The 11,128-nt window shown below is 39.5% G+C and overlaps 1 protein-coding gene across 1 annotated transcript; it reads left to right on the top strand.

The window, feature by feature from the left end:
• The first annotated feature begins 829 nt into the window (after positions 1-829).
• On the top strand, positions 830-4,182 carry tob1b (transducer of ERBB2, 1b). Its single transcript, XM_046854714.1, has 2 exons — positions 830-1,094; positions 2,039-4,182. Exon 2 carries the CDS (start codon positions 2,202-2,204, stop codon positions 3,177-3,179), a length of 978 nt encoding a protein of 325 aa, XP_046710670.1. The 5' UTR covers positions 830-1,094; positions 2,039-2,201; the 3' UTR covers positions 3,180-4,182.
• The last annotated feature ends 6,946 nt before the right edge of the window (positions 4,183-11,128 follow it).

The following is an 11,128-nucleotide window of genomic DNA, read 5'->3' as shown; positions in this document are numbered from 1 at the left end:
GTGTGTGTGTGTGTGTTAAAGCAATTAAAGTTCTTCATATGTTATTAGATGGATCTGTTTTTCCAGACCTCTTTCTGCATTTGTTAAATGAATATACACAGAGGCAGACTGTACAGCTTCTTCCCAGTAATTGCCATTTCAAGCACACAAATACAGTTGATACAATATTTATAGAATTTCAGATAAATAAGAAATAATATTAGTGGACAGAATACAAATATATTCTCCTACACTTCTAAGGCATACTGATTAGTACTGTAGTATGGGGGTAGGGAGGACGCCATGGTCTCCCCTTGTCGAAAGGGAGGCTTGGCTGTGATGACGTCAGAGAGTCAGCAGCCAATCGTTGAGCGTCTTTGTCGCCCCCACCCACCCACCCACTCAGGGAAAAAAAACACTCAAGGACACAGAGCAGGTTTATAATCTGGTGCATAAACATGGATTATTTCACATATTGATATATTTTATTATCGTTGTTTATTATGAGTAGTTTATCTTTCTGTATGTAAATGTATGCTTGAAAAAAAAATGGTTTGTAAAGCAATAACATGATATGACAATATATTTAATACTGAGGGGGAAAAAAAGGCACAAGAAATGATATTTGCTTATGTTTTTCTCTGTGTAGGTAACGAAAATCTAAAACCGCTCTAACACGTACATGCTGCTATATGGTGAAAATATCACTATGGGTGGAAACAGCCAATCGGCGTTTGAGGCACGGGAACGACGCGGACTAGAACTGTCCAATCACATGGCTGATTTGGTGCTGGGGCGTGGTTAATGTGCATTGGAGTCGCCGCCCCACGTGAGCTCCAAGAGGCGGATTTGCTATAAAGCGTCTGTGTAACTGGTTTAAAGGGCAGAGTTGTAAAAACTCCCAGGCAGTGTGGGAGGCAGGTTTTGGCTAGAAACAAGAAGAAAAAAAATACAAAATAAACAACAACAACAACAACAACAAAGCGTCGGCGAACGGAAAAACAATATATATAAAGAAAAAAAAGAAATAACACGCTGGAATAAAATCTAACGAGATCATTGAGGAAGCCATTAAACTACATCCGGGAACCTCCACCAGAATCGTGCTCGTGCCTGTAAGTACCAGCTGGGTTTTAATTCTAATGAGAATAATGTTTTCTCCAGTTAGAGAAATACAGAAGATGTCTCTCTTAGTGTGTTTTTCCTTTCTATCAGTGCTCATATACAGCAGGAGATGTTTATAATGCGTCGCGAGCACACTACATTATATAGGGTTATATAGGGATCAGGTGTTCTGGTAGTATCCTAGACTCTTGGACTGGAGATGATCATCATGATGATGATGGTGATGGTGGTGGTAATGATGAACTGCATTTAGGTTCAGAGCTTCTGTTTATCATTAATTTTCTCCCTTAGTCATAGTGCTGAATCCCATTCAAGATAATAAAGTCAGCAGGTTTTGAAGGATCATCATGGGTGGCGTCTTGGTAGTGGTGTCCATAATCAAGTTGATGACAGTCTTTTGGCTTCATTGAGGACCTTGAAACAAAGCATTTGAAAGAGCATCGAGGAAATGAAGGGTGAAGGATGGGGAAAAAATGCTCTGTCTAGATCATTTTGGAAGTCTGATTGGGTGGTGGTGGTGATCAGTTATTATAATCCATGAGAAGAAAGGTTGTACTGTACTAATTTGGTCAGGCTTGGTGTGTGTGTGTGTGTGTGTGTGCGTGCACCCTGTTCACGTCGTCAGATTATTGGCTGCTGTGTGGAGGAAACCTGATCTCCACGGCTGTTGCGCAATGTCATCTCCAAGTGTCGCATCGTTCAGAAATGCCCTATATATCACTGATGGAGAAGGGCTGCTCCGACAGGGTCCTAAAGGCAGGCTGGATGGCTGATTTTGTTTCTTTCCTCTAAGCCGAAAGCATGTCCGATTTATCAATCCGCGGCGAATGTGGCGTTCGAAAACCGTGTAAACATTGTGACGCTTTTTTAGTATGAGATGCTTGAGTTGTTTTGCGTTTCCTTCTTCATCTTGCCTCTTTTTTCCCTTCCTAAGGATAGAGAAGACTTCCCTGTGGAACGAGGAATCTCTTACCAGCAGCCAGCCGTCTTGTTTGTCCCAACCCGAACCGGTCACTTTACTACTGCCTAGGAGGTTTTTGCAACGCTCGGCTCTAGCAGCTCTGGAAGGCACGCGCACTTGCAACTGTGAAGCAGCTATGCAGCTTGAAATCCAAGTAGCACTCAACTTCATCATATCCTATCTGTACAACAAACTCCCTCGGCGTCGGGTGAACATCTTCGGCGAAGAGCTCGAACGGCAGTTGAAGAAGAAGTATGAAGGCCACTGGTACCCTGACAAGCCATACAAAGGTTCTGGGTTCAGGTGCATTCACGTCGGCGAGAAGGTCGACACGGTAGTGGAAGAAGCAGCCAAAGAGAGCGGGCTCAACATCGAAGACGTCCGGAATAACTTGCCTCAGGACCTCAGTGTGTGGATCGACCCGTTCGAAGTCTCCTACCAGATCGGGGAGAAGGGACCCGTCAAGGTGCTTTACGTGGACGATAACGGCGAGAACGGGTCCGAGTTGGACAGGGAGATCAGGAACAGTTTTAACCCCGATGCTCAGGTCTTCATGCCAATCAGCGACCCTGTGGGGGTCTCCTCTGAGTCTAGCTCTCCGTCGCCCCCGTTCGGCCAGTCGGCTTCCGTCAGCCCCTCGTTCATGCCACGCTCCACTCAACCTTTGACTTTCACCACAGCCACTTTCGCCGCCACCAAGTTCGGCTCCACCAAAATGAAGAACAGCAGCCGCGGCGCTAACAAGGTGGCCCGCACGTCTCCCACCAACCTGGGCCTGAATGTGACCAGCCTACTGAAACATAAAGCCATGTCCAATTCCATGCATTCTCTCTACAGTCTCGGTCTCGGAGCTCCGTCGCAGCCGAAAGCATCCGCTCTCTCTCCTAATGCCAAGGAGTTTGTTTTCCCAAACCTCCAGAGCCAGGGGAGCTCCAACACCATGTTCAGCACCGAGAATCCTCTCAGCCTCAGCCCTCTGCAGTACAACAATGCCTTCGACGTGTTCGCAGCCTACGGGAGCCTCAACGACAAGTCTCTCATGGATGGCCTGAACTTCAGCCTAAGCAGCATGCAGTATTCTAACCAGCAATTCCAGCCAGTCATGGCTAACTAAAGAATCCAGAATTTATTTATGAATTATTGTTGGCAAAAGGAAGGAGATAAAAATGACGCACACTTAAAAAAAAAAAAAAAAAAAAGACATAAAAAAGAATTGTGGAAGTGAAGGAAAAAAAAAACAAAAAAAAAAAACAATCCCAATCTATTAGTCACTGAAAAGAGCATGTGCCCAAGGGTGTTGTCTTACTGTGCCCCCTTGAGTTTGTTTCTACTAAAAGCTTGTTGTATATGTCCAAGCTTGGTTACTTTCACATCATTTTTAGATTTTTTTTTTTCCCTATTTTTGCCAACAAAGCACAAAATTTTTTACTGTTTTAAAATATATAAATAAAAAAAACACAAAAACAAAAAATAGCTTCAAGTTCTGGCCTCTTACAGTATTTTCAAGTTGGTTAGAACTTGGCTGATTTTTAAGAAATTGGCACTAATGAATATATCTGGGGTTACTTGGTCTTTTTTTCTAATTGTATAATTTAATTGAGTACAGAGTTTGTAAAGTATCAGAGTATATATTGTTTCTATGACACTGTATTGCGTTTATATCTTTTTACTTCTCCAGTGATCTGTGATGGCTGCAGCAGCTTTATGTATGTGTGCGTGTATATATACACATGCATATGCACACATACATTGTTTTTTTTTTTTTTTTTTTAATAAATTAAAAATAAAGAAAGAAATCCACCTTTAAAATAGATTAAAGAAAAAATCTGAAGGTTGTGTACAGGCTATACTTTAACGTTGGAAAAGTCAGTGTAGGGATATTTAGGTTTTTTTTTTTTTTTTTTTTTTTTGGAGAAACAAGAGATGTATTTTCTGTTAAGAGTTGAAGATTTTTGCTATATTAAAGACAATGTAAACGTATATATATTAATTTTGTACCTACATTGTGCAATACTTGATAAAATACGGTATAACAAAGTATTTTGAGTCAGTGTCTTACACGTGAAGAGGGACTGAAATAGTTTATATTAAGTTTGTATTAAAATGCTTAAAAAATATATGCTTGTCTTTATTTTTTTCATATTTGCACCCTGGCCTTTTTTCAATAAAAGCAACTTTAGTATATAAAAACAAAAAAATGTTTCTGCATGATTTATTTCCTTTTTTTTTTTTTCTTCATCATCTTAATGTATATTAGTCCAAAGACCAAGAGATCAAAATGATTTTTTTATTTTAATTGAATTGATGCATTAATTCAATTGGATTAAATCTGGTCAAAATGTATAGATGTACAGGTGAAGGTTCAGGATGTTAAAGGCATACTTGTGCTTATCATAGTCTCTCTGTCTCTGCTTTCATGCTTACAAGCGCCTGCTCATTAAAGCCGAACCTCAGCCAGTGTGCTGATTAAACCAATGCTCAGGGACTGATTTTTTTATCCTTTGTTTTCCCAACAAGAAAGACATCAATAGTCCATTCAAGGCATGAACTATTGATCCGATTTTTTTAAATCTCTAGCCACATGTCCACTGAAAGGTTATCACCTATTAGTCACTTGGAGGTTTTTGAGATTCTCTCACACACACACACACACACACACACACACACACACACACACACACACACACGTTAGCATTCAGACTCACTCGTTTCAAGGCGAAATTTTTTTTTTGGTTATACTCGAACAGTTGACTGATTGTACTGCTAATTAGTGGTGTGTAAAGTAAATTGCTTTTGGACCTTGTAGAAGCTTCTAGTATGACGAGAATGAGCTCATGAGTGTTTATTTTGTTCTGGGTTACATGAGTGTAGGACATTTAGCACATGGGGGTAAGGAGCATTCTCAACATCCAAGTGTCAAATAATGTTACTTCATGCTTTTGGTGCAAATGAATTACAACTGGGATAAATAGCAACAGGCTACATTTTGTTTCGTGCATCTTCTCTTAAGGAAAAGTAAATGGAATAAAAAATGTAAGTTTGAGTTTTCTGCCTGAAACCTTGTTATTTAATATGAGGCCCATAATGTTTTATTTTCCTTTGCATAATAACCATGCTAAAGAGTGGTAAATACCAGCTTGTGGACTTAATACAGTACATTTATTGGACTTTACTCTGAGTAATCACATTTGTGAGGAAGATGTGCTCTATTTCTTCGCACATGTACAGTTCTATCTCGTTGGAACCTCCGTAGGTCTGAAGGAGCTTGTTACTGGTGTGGACGTACCAACCTTGCTATTAATCTTGAAACGTGTGCTTTGTTTTCCCAGCTGACTCTAAGCCCCCCTCTGGTGCGAGCTGAAGATTAGAGCGTACACAAAGCCTCCTTGTTTATTTCCAAAAGCAAGCTGATAGCGTGAACCCGGATACAATCGGATATCGGAAAACTGTATGCTTAGCTGTATGCATTGTATCATAAAAATTCAATACACGGTTTGTGTCCCTTAGTAACTAATGATCATATTCGGCAAAACGTTCTGGTTTCGATCATAGGTTACTGTAGGTATGTAGATACAAAAGCGATGACTCATCCGAGACAGTGTTGATCTTTGAGAGACGCTTCAAGCTACAAGAGACTCAGTTGTGAGTTTAGGAACCCATTACGTATCTTATAAACCGGTGCCTTGGTGTATATGCAATTATTTCCTGAAAATTAGGATCTAGTCTGTATCTGGGTGGTAAAATCTCTTCAGTTATTATGGACATGTTGGCTTCATTATTGTGGTCCTGGTAAATATAATGTCTCAATGCAAAAATATTCCAACCTAATCACTTCCTGATTAGTCGGGTCTGATAGTCCGGCTCCGAGATGTCTACACGTGAGCCTGCAGTGGCATTGAAAATCATTGTCAGTGAGACCGAAAAGGCCACTTTAGACATGTTTGGACATGTTCAGGCAATAATGAGGCCAGTGACTTCTAGTTTCTTCTTCTCGTTGACGTTGCTGGGGAACGAGGTGTGGCAAAAACATCACAGTTTGCGAGGTTCATTGTTCTTCCAAAAATGCTAAGCATGCAGGTAGATGCTGAAAGTCAGGTTTGTCTTCATTTACAACTATTTATAGGCCGTGTGGACGTGCAGCTCATTTAGTCTTTAAGTGGTGTGAGTCACATGACAACTCTATCAGTGGTTGTGTGACCTTCACATGACAATGCTTTGTCAGGGTTTTTTTTTTATTCTGTATTGTTGCTTTCTAATTTTGATATTCCTACATACTAAATGCAACATAATTATGTAGCCACAAAAAAACTCCAAAACGTCTCTCACACTATGTGGAATGAAGATGTATGAAATTCTGAAATTGCCCCTTTCATGTTCACCCTGTTGTCATTCGTGGTGAACACAGTACACAAAGGCAAGAGCCCACAATGGCTGAGTGATTCCAGTGCAACCGAACCCGCTGCACAATGAATAATTTGTCACCGAGGAGGACTCGAGCACAAGCAGATGCAGTATTGATGGATTTTATTTGCCGTTCCCGTTCCTCGCTCTCAGAGCGTACGGGTGGCAGTGGAGTGCGTTCCTCTCCCTCGCGGTCCCTAAAGTATTTGATGTTTTTGGCCTTGTGTAATTTAATCTTAGCTGGCTCCCTGTAGCCCTTCCCCATAAACCTCTGTGCTTATAATAGGAAGCTGTAACACAATTTCTCTTCTAATCTACCCACTTCTGTTCAACAAAGATAAGACTGGTCATGCAGGGTTGTTTTTTTCTTCTGGAACTTTCTGTAATTGTCACAATATGTCTGTGTAATCTATAGTAGCTATGGCTCAGTTTTCCTCACTTCGTTCAGGCTCATGTGAGGGTACAGGATTTTATTGGAATTGACCCTATTTGATTAAAATACAATACATGGCGAGGGTTCATTAGCAAATAGTTGTTTGGAGGACAAGCATGTGTTCGCACTGTTCAGGAATTCTTTCGAGGGAACACCCTGTGTGTCAGCGCTAAAGAATTTCCCAATTAAAGGAATCCCTGTCAGACGTCTGATGACGTGAAGGAAACCGACTACGTGTTTCATGCTGTAATTCCTTGACCTCAGAACCTGTTTTGTTTTGTTTATTTCTTCCTGTTCAAATTTTACTATTAGAGTTACACTTCCACCGTGTTTTTAACAGCCTACAGGAAGCAGACAACTGGCTATGCATCTTAAGTGTCAGATTAAAGTCCACAGAGGTAGGAAAATCAGTGCAGCACTCAAAGGAACTTGGCAACTCTGCTCAACCTAAATTATTTAGCAATAGATGAAACTAAAAGGCTCACTGATGTGCTACATGACTTTCAGTAAAGGTCAAGGTAAGATGGAAAAATCAATGAGATTTCCCCCACTCTTATCAGACTAAGTAGAAATATATATATACTATGGAAATGAAACTTGGATTTATTTTAAAGAAGTCATTGTGAAGCTTTTATAGCAGTACAGATTTACTCTCCTCTGAAAATAACTCAACATACAGCCATTATTGTCAAAATAACTGGCAACAAAAGTCGTGCAAGCCACATGTGTTATTTATCATTTTTATGTTTTTGTCTGCTTGACAGAACCATTCAAATGTGTGTATCTTGTATTACAGCAGTTAAAATGTGATGCTTTGAGTACAATTCTCTCATTCGGACCACTGGATGTTCAACATGGCACCTCATGGCAAAGACTCTCTGAGGATTTGAGAATTAGAATTGTTGCTCTTCACAATGATGGCCGAGGCTATAAGAAGATCGTTGTATATATAAATGTGAGAAGTGAATGAGACCTGGGGTGCAGTCAGTGTCAGAGATTAGAGCTCTATAGCAGGCTGCAAAATCTTCCACCCCAACCCATGTAAAGCATATATCCATGAAGCTGGATTTGTCCCATGGAACAGGTTTGGGTCTCCTAGTTTAAGTGAAGGAAAATATATTGCCACCTAATCCAAAGACCTCCTTTACAATTGTATGATTTAACTTTGTGGTAACAGTTTGGTCAATTAAAGGCATATGGTTGGGAAAGTCAGGTGTCAAAGTACTTTTGTCTATATAATGTATATATAATGCAATGAGGGGCCAAACACTCTAAAATATATAAAACATTTATTTACTGTTAATTTAATGTACCGAACAAAACAAAGTAAGAACCAAACAAAAGCAGACAAAAAGACTGTGTTAAGATTATATAACTTAGAATGGCTTCAATTTGAAATTACGAACTCCAAAGTTGAAAATGCCTGTATTCAGTTAAAAACATATTCAACAAAATGTAGATAATGTCATATATTATATTTATAATTATTTTCTTTTTCATTCTTCTTTTCTTTACTGGTCATTTAAAATCGATATGTTTAGACACAACTTACAGATACAAAGGATTGCTTTCACTTGTATATTTTATACAAATATTATACAACACCAGAGAGGGATATTGCAATCCTAAAGCACACAAGATCATTATCAGAAAAAAATTCAAATCAAATCAAATATCCTGCTATGAATATATTAGTTCACCACTAAAATGTTTCTCCACTGCTGAAAATTGTTAGTGGCTTCCATCTCGTGCATGCCTTTGAGAACCATGTCCTTCCTAAAAGGAGCAATTTGTCACATAACTCCAAAAACATTACAGTTACTCATATCTGTGTCATTCAAAATAATATTTTTGATTCTTCAGAGTAAGCGTTCCTTCAGCTTGTGGCACACAAGAAATTTTCCACATGCTCAGCACTTCTGGGTTGCTTTCTAAATAAATAAATAAAATGACTTGAATGAAAAATCATTAGTTTCATATTTAAAAGACTCACACAAACCTACGGCCAAATAGGATCAAAAATGCATTGTAACTTCTTAAACCTCACTTCCATGTTCCCATGGTTCTGTGGATTGCAGAACAACAGAGTGTTTAGACTGAATGGATATCCAATAATCTTCTCCATGTGAGCCGTCCGTCATAGAAACAGACCTCGGTCTCCACTATTTTGTGTTGTTTTCTCTATTACACAATGCTTCAGACATACCATACACTAACATAGTTGCTGTGTTGAAATCATCAGTAATCTAGGGATCATTTGGAGGATATACATGCTCATTATATACCCTTAGGTGGTGCAATGAACATCACAGACTAGATATATATATTTATGTTTTTTTTTTTTTTATCTCTTTGAATGCTAAGGTCAAAGCGCTCCAAAGTGTCGGGTTTCAAAATTCCAGTACTGTTTGGTAAACTTCAGACATGACTTTCATCCTGACAAGCATTTCCAAGTAGCTTGTTGCCATGGTGGCAGTGTTGTTCTTACAGATATTTGTGATATAATGACCCTGAAATGCAATCATCCAGAATCCTCCAACTTTGATAAATCAAACACGTACTTGCACCTTCTTCTGTTCTCACATTTCTCATTTCATCTGATGATCCATTTATCTGTTTTCAAATGATAATTATTCCATAATCTAAAGGAATGTCTTTTCTACCACATTAGGACCTTTAGTGTGGATTCACTAGTGTGTCTTTATTACCACCAGTGACAAAATTGAATTATGCATTCTTGGATTTGAATAGTAACAATTATTTTACTTTCAAAATATTGTATACTTTTTTAAATTATAATTTATTGGCCGCATATTAAACATACGCAGTACGACTTGCAGTTAAACGTTGTTCTGTGTGTAAATTAGTGTGCAGTAAGCTCATTACCGTTACTTCCAATTTGTGAGCGCACACTATATGGACAAAAGTATTTGGACACCTGAATTTTGCAGCCATATGTGGTTATTCCCCAAACTGTTAGGTTGGAAGCACACAATTTTATAGGATGCCTCTGGATGCTGTAGCATGAAATTTTTTTTCCTTCACTATGAGATACAAATCTGTTTCAGCATGACAACATCCCTGTGCACAAAGCTCCATGAAGGTATGCTTTACATGAGTTCTTTACATGAATTGGATTTCCTTCTATAGAGCTCTGACCTCAACCCTATTGAACACCTTTGGAATGAATTGGAACTCTGAGTGCACTCCAGGCTTCGTCACCTACATCAGTACCTGACTTTTGTAACACCCTTGGGGTTGAATGAGTGCAAATTTCCACAAGCAAACCCCCAAATTTAGTGAAGCATCTTCCCAGAAGAGTGGAGGTTATAAGAACAGCAAATGTGGAATGGGATGTTGAAAAAGCACTTACAGTACCAAACATATCAATACTCAGGCTTCCACAAACTAATGTCCATATAGTGTATATAGCCTCAAATACTGTAAAATGAGAGAGAGAAGGTTGGATGATGTGTAGATGGTGAAGCAGGAAGTGGATAGGATTAGTAAGGAGGAAGTGAGAGCAGCGATTAAGAGGATGAAGAGTAGAAAGTCGTGTTGGACCAGATGACCAACTGATGGCAATAGAGTTTTTAACCAGATTGTTTAACAAGATTTTGGAATGTGAGAGGATGCCTGAGGAATGGAGAAGGAATGTGCTGGTACCAGTTTTCAAGAATAAGGGAGATGTGCAGACCTGCCTTTACTACAGGGGAATAAAGTTGATCAGTCACACCATAAAGTTATGAGAAAGAGGAGTGGAAGTCTGGCTGAGAGAAGAGGTGACCATCTGTGAGCAACAGTATGGTTTCATGAAGAAAGAGAAAAAGCTTTTTAAGAATGTTATTTGAGAAGTATAGAGAAGGTCAGAAGGAGTTGCATTGTGTGTTTGTGGATTTAGAGAAAGCGTACGACAGGGTGCCAAGAGAGGAGTTGTGGTATCATATGAGGAAGTCAGGTGTGTCAGAGAAGTATGTGAGGGTGGTGCAGGATATGTATGAGGACAGTGTGACAGCAGTGAAGTGTGCAGTAGGAACAACAGACTGGTTCATGGTGGAAGTTGGACTGCATCAAGGTTCGGCTCTGAGCCCTTTCCTGTTTGCAGTGGTGATTGATAGGTTGAAGGACGAGGTCAGACAGGAGTCTCCATGGACTATGATGTTTGGGGATGATATTGTGATTTGTGGTGAGAGTAGGGAGCAGGTTAAGAAGAGCCTGGAGAGGTGGAG

Source organism: Silurus meridionalis, chromosome 7 (genome assembly GCF_014805685.1).
Source record: "Silurus meridionalis isolate SWU-2019-XX chromosome 7, ASM1480568v1, whole genome shotgun sequence".
Lineage (NCBI taxonomy): Eukaryota > Metazoa > Chordata > Actinopteri > Siluriformes > Siluridae > Silurus > Silurus meridionalis.
The sequence above is the reverse complement of the archived record's forward strand: the minus strand, read 5'-3'. Positions and strand labels throughout refer to the sequence as shown.

What these genes read in the sequence shown, in the direction of transcription:
- tob1b (XM_046854714.1), top strand. Translation starts at nt 2,202, where the DNA reads ATGCAGCTTGAAATCCAAGTAGCACTCAACTTCATCATATCCTATCTG.